This window comes from Anthonomus grandis, chromosome 12 (assembly GCF_022605725.1).
Source record: "Anthonomus grandis grandis chromosome 12, icAntGran1.3, whole genome shotgun sequence".
NCBI lineage: Eukaryota > Metazoa > Arthropoda > Insecta > Coleoptera > Curculionidae > Anthonomus > Anthonomus grandis.
Genome location: NC_065557.1, coordinates 22,035,912 through 22,051,800, shown reverse-complemented (window position 1 = coordinate 22,051,800; position 15,889 = coordinate 22,035,912). Strand labels below are relative to the sequence as shown.

Genomic DNA, 15,889 nt, shown 5'->3' with positions numbered 1-15,889 from the left:
AGATCAGTACCTAATAGAGTCTATGGATCTCCAGGAGGTCTCGTTATAATTTAGAAAAATCATCAAAACAATATGACCTCTTTTTTAGGCTAAAGTCGAAAGTAGTAAGTTGGACAATAATACTACAGCAACAATAAAATAAATTATACTCAAGATTGTCATCATAAATTAAAAAAGTAAAAGTCATAACTAAACTCGTTTTTTAGTTAAGTTAGCACATGTACTTGCTTAGAACTAACTGTTAGGTAGACAGATAATATCCACTTACTGACGTGTTGCAACTTGCGCCACGACTATATTACGGGTTTCGGGTGTAAACTAATCGAATTAACTGGTAGACCGACCTCCTAATGGCTTGAGGCCCGCCCGTCTTGTTATTTTCAAATTAAACCTAAAGCAATTATTTGCTATTCTTTGCGGTTGCTTTCTGCAAACAATTCGATAAACCTATTTATTATTAGTTAACTGAAGTTGGTTGGGCTTAGCTTACTTCTGATATTTGTTACTACACTGGCCCGCAAAATTAACCGGACAAAATTTGGCTCAAATTCAATCCTTAATATCTTTTTCAGTATTGCATCGATTTTAATAATTTTTTGCCAAGCTGTAGGCCGCTTTATTGTCATTGTTTTTTGATAGCGAAGGTACGAAAATTTCCAACTGGTTTGTTGTTATACAGGGGTTATCGAAAAGTTGTATTTTACGCTAAACTTTTCAACACCCTGTGGAAAAAATTCACTATCAAATAATGATTCTTTTTACTGCATTTTCAAGCCCGATCTTTTCTTAACAACCTACTTTTTGATTCATTCTGATATCTGTATTCTTAAAGAAAAAGCACTATTTTAAAGGAAACAATGCAATAATATTTTAGCATCAAGAATTTTATTTCAAAAATATTGCAAAGTTGGCTGTTTTGACAAAAAAAATATGTAGAAGTTCGTTGATAACAATGCCACGGTCCATTGGACCGTGGCATTGTTATCAACTGTTTGTCCAATGGACCGTGGCATTGTTATCAACGAATTACAGACTTAATTTTTAAGTATTTTGAAGCGTTTTTTTAGTTATTTTTGAAAGTGTGTTTCGGACCTGTTGCTTAAATGATACGTAAAAACGATAAGCCCATAAGAAGTGGCACAAGCCGTTGCTTCCTCGAGACGATGGTCGTCCGAGTAGGTATCTTGCAGAATAGCTTGTCCATCCACGCAGTGCGGTATTCGATCCGATACAAAGGTTCAGACAAACTGGTTTTTATTCAAATAGATCTGCACAGGAAAGACGAAGGGCCACACACGCTGTTGAGAATCGATTTCTTCGCCTTAAAGTTCTTCGAGAGTGAATAGCCTCTGCTCCAGCTTTCGTAAGAAGACTGGTAGATGCTTACGGTAACTTGGTTTTACACAATACCTACGAAGCAGGTTAGCGGATCAGAATTTAACAACTCGTGGACCTGCTACAGGTTCTCTATTAGACACAAGTCATCAAGGGCTATCCCTGGAGTTTGTCATTATTTGGTTGTGAATTTTCTCCACAGAGTGTTTAAAAGTTAAGAGTAGAATTTGACTTTTTAATTAACCCCTGTATTATAACAAATTCTCTTAAAATGTTTGTAGCGTCGATATGAAAAATTATGGCAATAAAGCCGACTAAAATTGGGAAAAAAATTATCAAGATTGATGCAATACTAAAAAAGTTATTAGGGATTGAATTTAAGCCAAATTTTCGTTGTCAGGTTAATTTTGCGGACCAGTGTAGTATAGGATAACAAACTTCTCGAAACGAAAAAGGGGCTACTTGAAAAAAAATTAATTATTTTCTGTGTAATAGTTTTTTACAAAAGTTATAATTGTCTGCTTTATTTGTGAAAGATACTGTTAAAATTGTAAATGTTTTAGACCTTAGTAGCGAGTATGTGGCCCTCTGGCCCTGATAGCTTCAGCACAACAGTTGGGCATATTCACAATCATATTTCTGATCAACTCCTGTTGTAGTTGTTCACATTCTTGAACAAGAAGTTTTTTAAGTTGGTGGATGCTTTGCATAGGCTTCAATAATCTTCATCTTAATGTATCTCACAGATGTTTGATATGATTAAGATCCGAACTGTTAGCCAGCAATTCCATAACTTTATTATTATGGTCATTTAAAAAAATTGTTATTATCCTAACCACCCGTGGCCTAGCATTATCGTGTTGTAAAATGAAATCTGCTTCCCTATTATACGCAAAAGGAATCATGTGTGGTGTTAAAGGTTCTTCTAAGTAACATAATGCCGTTAAGGAACCGTTTGCAATTACCACTAAGTCGATACGTCTATTTAAACATACAGGGTGTTCATTTGTAAACTTCCCACAACGGATTTATCGAAAACCACTGTTTAAAAAAAAGTTTCCAGATAAATGGATAGGGCGAAGGGGGCCTATAGAATAGCCTGCTAGATCTCCTGATATAACGTCATTAGACTTTTTTCTATGGGGTCATTTGAAATCTATTGTATTTACTCCCCAACCTAAAAGTTTGAACTACGTCAACGCATTATCGAGAGCTGCCATGATATCCCACATGTTTTTGAAAATGTCCGTCAAGAATTTGAACATCGCCTATATTATTGTTTGGCCAAAAACGAGCAACATTTTGAACACTTATTGAAATAAAAAGTGATATTTTTATGTTTTCTATCTGAACCAATTAAGATAAACAAACATTTTTCTAATTTTTTTGAAAACGAATCGACCGATTAAAAAAAATCAAACGTCAAAATAAAAGACTTCGGAAGACCTTTTAAACAAGCTATTACTCGATACCCCTTGCTATTTAGAATTTTTAAGGGAATGGCCCTGGGGGGCAGAGGGTGAAGTAATTTTAGGTTAGAAAGTTGTCCCCCTTGAAAAACCTTTTGACGTATTTCGGCGTTTTTTTTTTTTAAACAGTGGTTTTCGATAAATCCGTGGTGGGAAGTTTTCAAATGAATACCCTGTATACCAGCCCATAACATAATATACCCTCAACCAAACCGAACAGTTTCTTGCACAGCCAAGTCCAAATACCGCTCACCTATTCGTCGCCATACCCCAACTCGTCCATCGTTGTGATGTAAGCTGAATCTGGACTCCGTAAACAAAACATTGCTGCAATGTGGTATTGTCCAATGGCAATGTGTTCTGGCAAAAATTCTTCGAGCTCTTTAATGCTCTGGTGTTAAACGAGGCACTCTAACTAGCCTCCTAGCACGCAATTGAGACTGATGAAGTCTATTATGTACTATTTAATTAAAAATTCTGGTTTCTTAATCGCTCACAGACTTAATAAACGGTCTTCCCGAGGTGATGTGGCCCTTTGAAGTTAAGTATAGGACCTTCTTCTGATATTGCCATAAATTAAATACCGAATCTATGCTCTGTTTATAGCGGCCCGAATCACATTCAGAATTTCTGCGACTCTTTTTCTGGAATAACCTTTCTAAATTAATGTTACGGCCCTAGGGATTTCAACTTCATTTAGGTACACTGTACAGCGTATTCTTCTACCTAGTACATCAGTATTCACGTATTCACTGTAATTTTAACTAAAACTGATAAAAACTGGAGCAAATTTAATATGCGCTGATAAGGAATTCTTAACATTAAAATGTACAAAACATTTTTCTGAGTATATTCATACAAAAAAAAATTGTTTAGAACTCAACGAATATGGCTGAAATCTCATTGTGATTATAAAATAATATTTTCGTTTAATTACAAAATACTTGAAATATAAGCTTATGGAGTGGTTCCTTTTCGGTTTTGAGTAGTTTATAATACAAATTTCTGTAATTTTTTTAAATTTGAATTTTCTCTCAAGTTTTGTCCTAAAATAAGTGTCATTTATTATTGTAGGGGCCATCTCTAAAAAAGCATCAATCCTTAGGCAGTAGCAGAGGTAGTAGTACAGCGCACAAATGGAGTACTTCACCAAGCTTTCATTCCGGATCTGAAGTTAACTCTCCGGGAATTTTTACATTTAGTGGAAATTACCAAAGGGATATGTCTCCAGTTAGGTAAGATTATATTTTATATCAATATGACTATAGACTATTTTAGAAAACCTATTGTTATTAAAAAGTTTAATTTTTATACAGTTATTACCTAATTGTATTGCGACTCAATTTAATTAGTAAGAAAAACACTTTTTCCCTTATCGTCTTTTAAACTAATTCAAAGATAAACAAGTAATCTGATTAAAATGTCATGAAATTGGGCCCTCTTTAAGAGAGATAAGACTCATTGAAAAATCTAGAAAGGCTTCGAAAAATGTATTGACCTTTTTTCATTTGTATTCTTTTTGCGAACAATTTTCAAGAGATCAGTTAGAATTAAAACAAACAAGTACCTATAATGCAAACTACAAGGATTCATATTAAAATAACCTAATTTGAGGCTCTCAAATAAGATTAAAAATGTAGAAGTAGAGGCCCAAACTAGTTGAATTAATGACACTTAATTTCAAAATCAAAGCACAAAAATAATGTATGTTCTAGACTTCAAATTATACATACTATTGCAATTTCTACCGCGAACTGTAATTTTATAGTACTTTAATGAATTTTTAGAAATGTTTGGTATACGGTATTAAGCATTAGAACGGTATTATTCAAACTACAAGGAATGATTCTTTGACTCATTTTAAGATGAATAGTTTATTTAAAGATGACTCCGGTAATGCTTCATTTTTAGGATACGGGGTGTCAACTTTTTTTTTAAATAATCCTTACCGAAAAATTTTAATAATAGTAATTTTTTTTAAATTTGTTAACTCTTTTTATTATAGAAAAAGACTCATTCATATATATCTAGCTAGATTTATTTAATCCAGTGGAGTCATATTTAAGAGATCTGGGTGAAATTCTTTGAAAAGCAAAATTACGGCTAGTAATTTTAAATGTAAGATTTGTTTCTTATAATAATTAAATTTTAAACCTATATTAACTTGCAAAGTATTATCAAGTTTGTTGGCAAAATATTCTCTGAAAAATTACTTTTGAAAGTTTATAGGCACGTACTACATCAACGTGTCCATTTAATAAATGTTCATAAATCCTGTAAAAAAGCCGCTTTAAAAATAAATAATATTTATTGCAAAAACGTTGTACAGAATAAACCACAAAATTATTAAACATAAATTAATTAACTAGAAATTTTTGGGTTTTCATATTCATAATATGTATTTTAATATGATTTTGATATGATGAATATGAAGATTCAGGAGTTTTTAAGTAACAGAAAAATTACTTTGTAATACTAAAATATAGAAAATATATATGCTACTTTAATATTTTCAAACAATAAAATTTTGTTATAATCTAGGAAAATAAGAGACAGAAAACAAAAAGTATCTTAATACTTTGATACAGAAAACGATCTTTTATTGAACACAGTATAAACTTTGGAGAATTTCTCTAACAATTTCTCTAATTTGTGAAATTTTAGTCTAATCTGTTGAACCTATATATCTTTTAATAATAAATATATGTATAAGTGAAAAGTAAATATTTATAGTTCATTAGAATACATTGTAATACGATTTAAATAAAATAATTAAATTTAATTTCAAAAACAATATTTTTAAATAGTTTAAGCAAAGTCAAATTTATTGCTGAGATAGAAGAATCTTTCTAAATTCTTCCATATAATTTGTATTAATAAAAGGTTTAAAGTTTTATTCCTCATGCTTGTTTAAAAAAATAGTCACTTTATTTATAATTTTAGCCCGTAAAGCAATAAAACTATAAATAAGAAGAAAAGCCTTAAAGCTGTCGTAAAATGTATCCTTTTTGAATAAAATATTTTAGCTATTTTTACACGTTAAAAAGTAATATTTTTTGTTTGTTTTTGCAGATGGTGTGATCGAGAGGTAGATGGTGTTTACTTGGGAAAATCAGGATGGGTTCAAGTAGCGCAGCGATCTGTAGAGGATAACAGAAACAAGGCAAACAAAGCAAGTTACTCAATTAACCTAGCAAAATCATTACAATCTCGTCGAACGGGTGTGAAACTAGCAAATTATCATTTCTACAGCGAACCAAGCAAGTGTCTTTCTTTTTCCCGTACAGCCAGCATTGATTCTCAAGCAGAAAAACGGTTGGAAGCACGCAATGAACCATCTCGACCTGAGCTGCCTAAAATAGATGTGCGACGTGAATCTAACGTCGATAACTTTCGAAGCTCCCATCTGCAACGACCTGCTGCTCTTCAACTTCAAACAATGAATTTTGAAAGAAAGCACAAATCTCCTTCTCCACTGCCAGAGCCTTCGTCTCCACCTTCTGTAACTCCAATAATATCTCCACCGCCAGCCTTTCAGGATAAAACTAAAAGTCCTGTTAAATCACGCACATTCTTTGGGAAAACGCCTTTTCTTCCTCGCTCAAATGCCATTGTAGATAGTGATAATAGCCCACCTAGTTCACCAATAAGAGGTGGTAAGTGGATAACCACTGCTCCAAACGCGCCTCAGCAGTTGACCAAGCCAAAACAAATAGTAATTAGAACTTCACCCGGAATTGAAAAGCCACCAAGAGCTTTTAAAAAGGTACCACAAACAAAGTCTTTGGAAGATACTACAGCAACTAGAAGAATGCAGTTTAAACACCAATATGGATCATCATCGAGTTCATCAAGCTCTATGGGATTTAGAAGCCTTGACAGTTGCTTAAATCGCACCAATAGCGTTATGCCTAAATTAGTTGAAAATACGGATTCTTCTGTTGATGCATGTGGTGACGCTGACGAAGAAGACAATAATAGCTCTTCCGCGAATACGAACGTGTTCAATCCTAATCTTCTGCAGGCAGAATTTAACAGGAAATTATCGCCTTCCGGAAGAGCTAAGACCATACATCAGCGGTAAGTAAATATTGGATTTAAAGAATTTTATGTTGAATTATTTTAAGCATATAAAAAGCATTTACACGCAAAACCTAAGAATTAATAATCTAATGACCGGTATATTCAATTGAATTATAGGATTATTTTTAATTTGACCGTGATTTTTTTAACCACGGCAAAATGTAATCATTCTATGATTGGAACCTTTGGTGTGACGCTCAAATTACGAGACAGTTTTACCACTAACCAAAACTTTTTATTTTTACTCTCGACGCGTGTTTCGCTAACGATGTTAGCATATTCGGGAAAATCTTAAAACTACATTATAAATCTCCTTATATAAGATGTAAGTAATTAGTTACAGATGTAACTAATAGAGTGGAAAAAGCAATGAAGTATGGTAAAACAAATCTTAAACATTAACTAAACTATATGATTGACTATAAGGGATTGGACCTTTTATTTGGATCCCAGACCTTCATTAATCTTTATTTTATCTTTTGGGTTTTCTAAAGGGTTTCTTAACTTTGCCAAACTTTGATAGACCATTCTTAGACCTAAGTTTTTGAAAAAGACTTTTTATAGAAATATTTTTAGAATTGAGAGGCTTTGATGGTGTTTTTAAAGTGAATTATGTCCTTATTAAATCAACAGACTATAGCCGTGTTAGAAAGTTTGTTTTAACCAGTTTGAAACAAAAAACATTTATTGTATCTATTTAAGATTTATTAAATCACTAAGAACTTCTCTACCCTTGAAAAATATCCAGTTTTGTATTTGAAAGAGTAAAGCCTTCAACCTTATACCATTTGAGAGTATGTTATACAATCTTGGAGCATAATAATTTAACCTCCTTTGACTATGAGTTTTACGAGTCATGGTTGGATATGCTTAGTAGCTTTGTCTAGTAGATGAATTTTGATTAATATTTAACTTGGTTTAGTTTTTTTTTGATATATATTCAAGGATTTCTAAGGAATAGAGTTGACGCAAATCTAATATCTTACTTTTAGAAAAAAGATTTTCAGGGGAATGTGTTCTGTCTCTGTCAAAAGTTATTAAAAAAAAACATGTTTGATTTGATTTTAATTTTTGTATATGTGTTTCAGAAATGCTTTCTGGTCCCAAAATACTATAAACTAAATAACATTGAGATATTTTTATACAATGTTTAAGTGATCGGTAGTCAAAAAGTCTCGAAGGTGTATAAATTTTGAGAGACGTCCCCTTAACTTCTGAACAACTTCATTGCTATGAAGGTCCTATTTAAATAAATTGTGAATTTTAATACCGAAATATTTAAATATTTCACAATTCTACTGTTGCTTGTCTTGAAAAAAACTTCTGTAAGTTACCTAAGATGTTACTTTGTTCTACAGAGTAAAACGGTATTATCTGCAAAACTAACAAGCATTCTATTTAGTTTAAGATGTCGTCTATATAAACCGTAAAAAGTAGAGGACTCAACACAGTTCACTGGGGTACACCAAACCTGAAAGAGATGTTTTCACTGCTTATTGCTCCATTAATGTCAACACGCTGCATTTTATCTGCAAAGCAGCCTAAGAAAATCTAAAACTTCACGTCGGAGTCCACAGCTATGTTTTTTTAAGAATGTCTCATGACGGACAGTACCAAATGCCTTTGATAGATACACGAGCAGTCATCAGCGAAGTTAAAACTTTAAATGCTGCGTAGAGGTTTCTTCCCTAAAACCAAATTGCAAGTCTTACAATGCATTAAGTTTAGTTAAGAAATTTGTCATTCTTTTTATTTTAATTGTTCAAATTTTCAAAATTTTCATTAAAAAGTCTATATTTTGATATTTTTTTATCACCACTTTTAGATAACGATTTATTATTTCCGATTTTAAGACAGACCGGAAAGCACCCTGTATCTAACGCCTTATTTATTATCCACGTCCAAGTCGATGAAATTTCTGTCGATATTTTTTTTATGCATTTACATCTTATATTGTCCTATTTAGGAGATTTTTAATTTAAATTTATTTTAACATTTATTAGTTCTGTTGGTACATCAAAGATTGACACGTGCCTTAAATCCATAGAATTTTCTAAATATTGAATGTCGTTCTTATAATTTGGCATGTTTTTCATTTTTTTCGCAAGATTGTGACCTAGGTCGCTATAGAAGTTAACGAATTCATTTGAAATAGTCTCTCAGCGTATACATTGCTGGTTTTATTTCATTTAAAGGTTGTGTAAAAGGAACAATTAGTGCTACGGTATAGTGTTCAGTAATATGGTTATGAAAAACAAATGATTTTGAATTATGTAGTAATGTACTTTGAACTTAAAAAAGATATGATCAAAACAAATACCAGTTCTAGGTCATGTGACTTTGTTTATTAACGATTTAAGCTGAAATTTGCTAAAATATTTTTGTAGTTTACAATATTTTAAATAAAGGCTTATGTTAAGAAAATTATGTCAAATTGAAAGAACTCGTCCATTATCTCAAAGAGACTTATGTAACTAGAGAAAAAATGAAAACTCCAAGTCTCAGTCTCAAAATGTCTTTTTTATTGTTCAGGTGACATGTTTCGCTAATGAAGCATCATCAGACCTATAATAAACAGAAAAACACACGTAACTACAATAAAAACTTACACTAAAACAAAATCAAATATTAAAAATTAGATAAAATTACCTTATAGCTAGGTGACCTGCTAAGTACTGGCAAATATAATCTAAATATGAGAATACCCACATATTTTGTAATAAAAAACAATAACACGGCACAAAAATTCAACAAAAAATATAAAAAAAGGGGAAAAAACGTGACAGGTGTAGGATTTGAACCCACGCTCTAAAGTCGATCTTAGTGAAACATCAGACCGTTAACCAATCGGCCAGCCCTGCCTACGAATATTAGAGTCAAAGGTATATATGCGTATCGTGAGCAGAAACAAGAAGTTAGATAAGATTATTAAAGATAAGTCCTGGCTCAAAGGTGAAAACATCATTAACGCATGTCAAATTTGGACTCTTTTTGGCTTTGGTGATTTCCATTTTCTCCAAGAGATCCAACTTTCTACTCTTAGGGCACTCGTGAACAATGGAAACATTTTCAGGGACGGAAAAACTATGACCCGTTGATAATAAATGGTTAGCAAATGCTGACTTAGTTTCTGTGGTGTTGGTGTCCCTGAACTTATTAACGAGGCTTAGGTGTTCCTGTACCCTTGTGGATACTCTCCTTCCTGATTGTCCTACATAAACGGCAGGGCAATCCCTACAATTAAGACAATATACACCCGATTTAGATAGAGGATCACTTTTATCCAACGTCTTTACTAGGTTCCTTCTTAGTGAGTTAGTCGTTTTGAAAGCTATGGAAAGGCTGAAAGGCTTAAAAAATTTTGCAAGTTGTTGAGAAATGCCGCCGAAATAACTAAGGCATCTAAAATTATTATTGTTGGTGATGTTGTTCGGTGGGTGGACGATGTGATAGGACAGTTTATATTTATTATAAAATTTGTAATATAATTTGTTCAAGCTGTGAAGTGAGAAATTATTGTTTACAGCAATTATTTTTATAATATTATGTTCTTTTTGAAAAGCGTCTTTGGACAGAGGTAATTTAAATAAACGGTAGAACATTGAATTAAAGGCTGCATATTTGTGTTGATAAGGGGAATTGGAGTTAAATTGGATTATATTATCTGTTGCAGAAGGTTTGCGATATACTTCAAAAGAAATACTGTTATTATTTCGGTATAAAAGAAGATCTAAAAAGGGTAATTTTCTGTTTGTCTCTCTTTCCAGCGTAAAAGAGATTTGATTATGAAGGGAGTTAATGAATGACAAGAAATCTAATAAATCATTCTCGTCACCAACCCACAACACGCACACATCATCTACGTACCTCTTATAAGCTCTCAAAAAGCCCGCAAAGCGACTTTTCATGATTTTCTCCTCCAAGTGACTCTAGTTACATAAGTCTCTTTGAGATAATGGACGAGTTCTTTTAATTTGAAAATGCTAGTCAAGCCAAACTTGTCCGACTGTACAGATCCCACCTAATTGCAAGAAAGAACCTTTTACTGAAAATTTGGTTCCTACAAAGTTGCCTAAAATCAGGTTTAACGCCGAAGTTCGTTAACATCAGATGCGGCTCACACACTTCATCTTCACAGAGAGCTTTGAACATAGAAAGACGGATATGGATTAAGGAGGAAATAAAACAACATTACAAAACACTTAACAGAGTCAACTCTAAACTCAAGTACTTATATTTTACGTTGACGTTAACGTTGTCCTTTGCGGAGTTTCTATCCTTGGATTCTAAATTGAGAGAAGATGTAGAAGATTTTGGTGCCAATACATACCGTAGGCTTAGTAAGAAATTGTACAACTTAAGAATTTCACAAAGACCAAAGAGTCCTGACCATTTAGAGCAGAAGCGAGAGCTGGGTAAGAGCAATAGTAACTTGTTTCACAAACGTTTTCTTAATTTATCTAAAGTTTCTTTTACCCCCGAGGAGGAAAATATCTTAAATTTAAATTTCAAATTTAATTTTTCGCAACAAATAAATCGAAACACTAGAGAGGTCCTGGCAGTGGAGGCTGAGAACATCATTCAGTCTGTTAATATTCCTAACAAAAACATTTTACGATCAAAAATAATTAATTTTCTTAACTCTGAGAGACATAACTCTGTCCCTAATAATTACAGCAAACAACACCTTAATTCTGTTAAAAACAAAATTGAAACGCACGATCTTCTAATTTCCAGAGCAGACAAAGGCTCTTGTTTGGTAGTCATGAATAGACTCGACTATGTGGCTAAAGTGACGAAATTTCTATCGACTGACGACTTCGTGACTATTACTAGGGATCCAACGATTAGTTTTTTCTCAAAACTTAAGAATTCTCTAGATCGATGTCTTATAACTCTAGAATACTTTAACACCACTAAATCTAACCTATACCCTATGAACCCACGTACTCCTGTGCTCTATGGCTTACCTAAGATTCATAAGGAGGGAAACCCGATAAGACCAGTAGTTTCCTTCGTAAACTCTCCTTGCTATAAATTATCCTCTTGGCTTAACAATACTTTAAGAGAAGTAACTGGTTTTCGAAACGAATTCTCCATTAAAAACTCAATTGAATTTGCTAATTATCTAAAGCAAATAGATGTTCCAAACAATGCCATTTTGCTTTCCTTAGATGTAAAGAACTTGTTCCCCAGCATACCCTCGTCAGATTGTTTAACATTGGTTGAGATCCTGCTAAACAATAATAGTACTTTGCCAAAACTGGTGGTAGATAATCTTATCCACCTTTTATCATTAGTTTTGGAACAAAATTTCTTCAAATTTAATGATCAATTCTTTAGGCAAAAAACTGGTCTCGCCATGGGTTCTTGTCTTTCACCATTTTTGAGCGAGGTCTTCATGAGTCACTTGGAGGAGAAAATCATGAAAAGTCGCTTTGCGGGCTTTTTGAGAGCTTATAAGAGGTACGTGGATGATGTGTGCGTGTTGTGGGTTGGTGACGAGAATGATTTATTAGATTTCTTGTCATTCATTAACTCCCTTCATAATCAAATCTCTTTTACGCTGGAAAGAGAGACAAACAGAAAATTACCCTTTTTAGATCTTCTTTTATACCGAAATAATAACAGTATTTCTTTTGAAGTATATCGCAAACCTTCTGCAACAGATAATATAATCCAATTTAACTCCAATTCCCCTTATCAACACAAATATGCAGCCTTTAATTCAATGTTCTACCGTTTATTTAAATTACCTCTGTCCAAAGACGCTTTTCAAAAAGAACATAATATTATAAAAATAATTGCTGTAAACAATAATTTCTCACTTCACAGCTTGAACAAATTATATTACAAATTTTATAATAAATATAAACTGTCCTATCACATCGTCCACCCACCGAACAACATCACCAACAATAATAATTTTAGATGCCTTAGTTATTTCGGCGGCATTTCTCAACAACTTGCAAAATTTTTTAAGCCTTTCAGCCTTTCCATAGCTTTCAAAACGACTAACTCGCTAAGAAGGAACCTAGTAAAGACGTTGGATAAAAGTGATCCTCTATCTAAATCGGGTGTATATTGTCTTAATTGTAGGGATTGCCCTGCCGTTTATGTAGGACAATCAGGAAGGAGAGTATCCACAAGGGTACAGGAACACCTAAGCCTCGTTAATAAGTTCAGGGACACCAACACCACAGAAACTAAGTCAGCATTTGCTAACCATTTATTATCAACGGGTCATAGTTTTTCCGTCCCTGAAAATGTTTCCATTGTTCACGAGTGCCCTAAGAGTAGAAAGTTGGATCTCTTGGAGAAAATGGAAATCACCAAAGCCAAAAAGAGTCCAAATTTGACATGCGTTAATGATGTTTTCACCTTTGAGCCAGGACTTATCTTTAATAATCTTATCTAACTTCTTGTTTCTGCTCACGATACGCATATATACCTTTGACTCTAATATTCGTAGGCAGGGCTGGCCGATTGGTTAACGGTCTGATGTTTCACTAAGATCGACTTTAGAGCGTGGGTTCAAATCCTACACCTGTCACGTTTTTTCCCCTTTTTTTATATTTTTTGTTGAATTTTTGTGCCGTGTTATTGTTTTTTATTACAAAATATGTGGGTATTCTCATATTTAAATTATATTTGCCAGTACTTAGCAGGTCACCTAGCTATAAGGTAATTTTATCTAATTTTTAATATTTGATTTTGTTTTAGTGTAAGGTTTTATTGTAGTTACGTGTGTTTTTCTGTTTATTATAGGTCTGATGATGCTTCATTAGCAAAACATGTCACCTGAACAATAAAAAAGACATTTTGAGACTGAGACTTGGAGTTTTCATTTTTTCTCAAATTATGTCAAAATGTACAATTTAAACTATTTAAAAATACACAAAGCTTTGGCTTAAACTCGATACATTATGATGGAAGCTTCTTAGAGTCCTTGTTTGCCCTAAATATTTCTTATTAAAAACATTAATGTTTTTTATTTCACATATATATATCATGTTTTTCATTTGGAAAAAGTTAAATATCCATAATAGATACATACTCTAATATATTATATTATTCAAGGAAATTAATAATGCGCTACTATATATACATATATCTAACTAAAATTAGAGTTTTAAAATTGTGGTGAATAAAAGCTGGAAATACTAATTTTAAAGAATAGTATAGTAAAATAAAAATTTTAAGAATAATGAAAGGAGCTACATTGTGTTAGAGTTAAATATGAAAAATCTTTAACAATAAAAAACGTACCAATATTTACTTATATAAAAAAAATGTATTAATAAAACTGCTTACTTATAATTGGTCGATTTTGTAGCATATTCCTGGATATTATCCCCAATACTATAAACTTGATAATTACATAAGTCAACTATCTTAGTGTTATGTTGGAAAAAACAGAAGAAGGTATCTTTTTTAATTTCAAAATCTGAATAAGGACTTTTTTTTTAAACATACGAACCAATACGTTTTGCTTTAAATATTCTTGTTTGCTATTCCACAGCTGCATTCACTAACAAAATTATTGTCTTAATAGTTCACAGGCATTTTGGCATAATACGGTGGATCATTATCTGATTGCAAGGTAATTTCGATAACAAATTCAATAGTATTATTCTAATTTCAGTAATAAGAAGATCGATGGCATGCATTTTCAAATTTATTATAAATAATTATTTATTCACCATTAATATTTAATATAAATAATTTTTTTATAATTATTTATTTTTATTCCGACTTATTTTATGGATCGCATTTTTTCAGCCAGTACGAAAGGCTGCAGCATTGGATGGGTAGTCTTATTCTTAATAATTAACATTAAATTGGGTGATCTAGTTCCTTATTCGGTGGGTGTCGGTTGCAAAATATAATGTTTAGATATGATAAGTTAAGATATGATATTCGCAACCTGATTTGAAAACGAATTATATTTTCCTGGTAATTTTCTGTTAATTGATGTATCATTTATTTTTCGTAAAGGTGATTTTTACTCCTTATACAATTACTTCTTAGATATCTGCGATAATCAAAGTAGACTGTAGGCTTCTATTTTAGCTTTTGTTTTCGTCTTAAATTAACTAATCATCTGGAAAATTTTTGCAATGCACTCTATGGAACTTAGAAATTCAAGTTTCTCATAAATATTTTCTACACATAGGGCCATTAGGAAAACGTTTGATAAAAATCCTCTCTGTTTATCACAATTATCTATTGCACCGTACATACTGCCCGCTTCGATTTTTCTTTTAATATACGACCACACTATAATAAGACGAAAACCAAGTTTAAAAACTTTTCTGCACATTGAATAACAATACTTGTCATTATTTTTAATAATAGTTAAATAATACGAGTCTTTGCCGAAATATTAACGTTAATATACCTTTTTTTAATTTTAAATAGATAGACTTATCAGACCAATTGTAGCATATATGCACTTAAGTTTATTTAAAAAAAAATGAAAGTTCTAACAGAAATAGAGATAATAAAATATGACAGTTCACTAACTTCTTATAACAGCTGTTCAAAATTGTTTTTATTGACTGCTATGCAAGCTTGGGCCGTCGAATCCAATTTCGGTGCACTAATTTAAATACTCCTGCTACCCGCTAAAGAACTACCTGCTAAAGTCCTAAAGACGCAGAATATCGGCAGCCACTGTAAGTCGGTCACACAATTCTTTAAAGTAAAAGAGTTACGGTACACTTCATTTTTCAAGTATCTCCATAAAAACAAATCTAAAGGATTTAAATCGGGCATGGTCTCCCGAGGCCATGCAATTGGTCCACCCAAGCTTCTAAATAAAAATCCGGAGGTGGTCTATCATGCAGAAACCATATCTGCCCTCTAGACTACTGCGTCAGGATTTTCAACGGACGAAACTATTCCTTTCTTCTATTAATTATATTTTATTTTAATTCGACTTTTTAGGTAACAGTACATTTGTGGTTGAAATTTATCAGATAACTTGGTAAACACTCTGT

At 32.4% G+C, this 15,889-nt stretch overlaps 1 protein-coding gene across 2 annotated transcripts in view; it reads left to right on the top strand.

Annotated features, from left to right (window-relative positions):
• Window positions 1-15,889, top strand: part of LOC126743130 (uncharacterized) — an 802,914-nt gene that overhangs the window by 416,779 nt on the left and 370,246 nt on the right. For both annotated transcript variants that reach the window (XM_050450098.1, XM_050450100.1), the window contains 2 exons: window positions 3,879-4,039; window positions 5,877-6,884. In XM_050450098.1, the coding sequence (XP_050306055.1) occupies window positions 3,879-4,039; window positions 5,877-6,884 (1,169 nt within the window). The remainder of the gene's footprint in view (window positions 1-3,878; window positions 4,040-5,876; window positions 6,885-15,889) is intronic.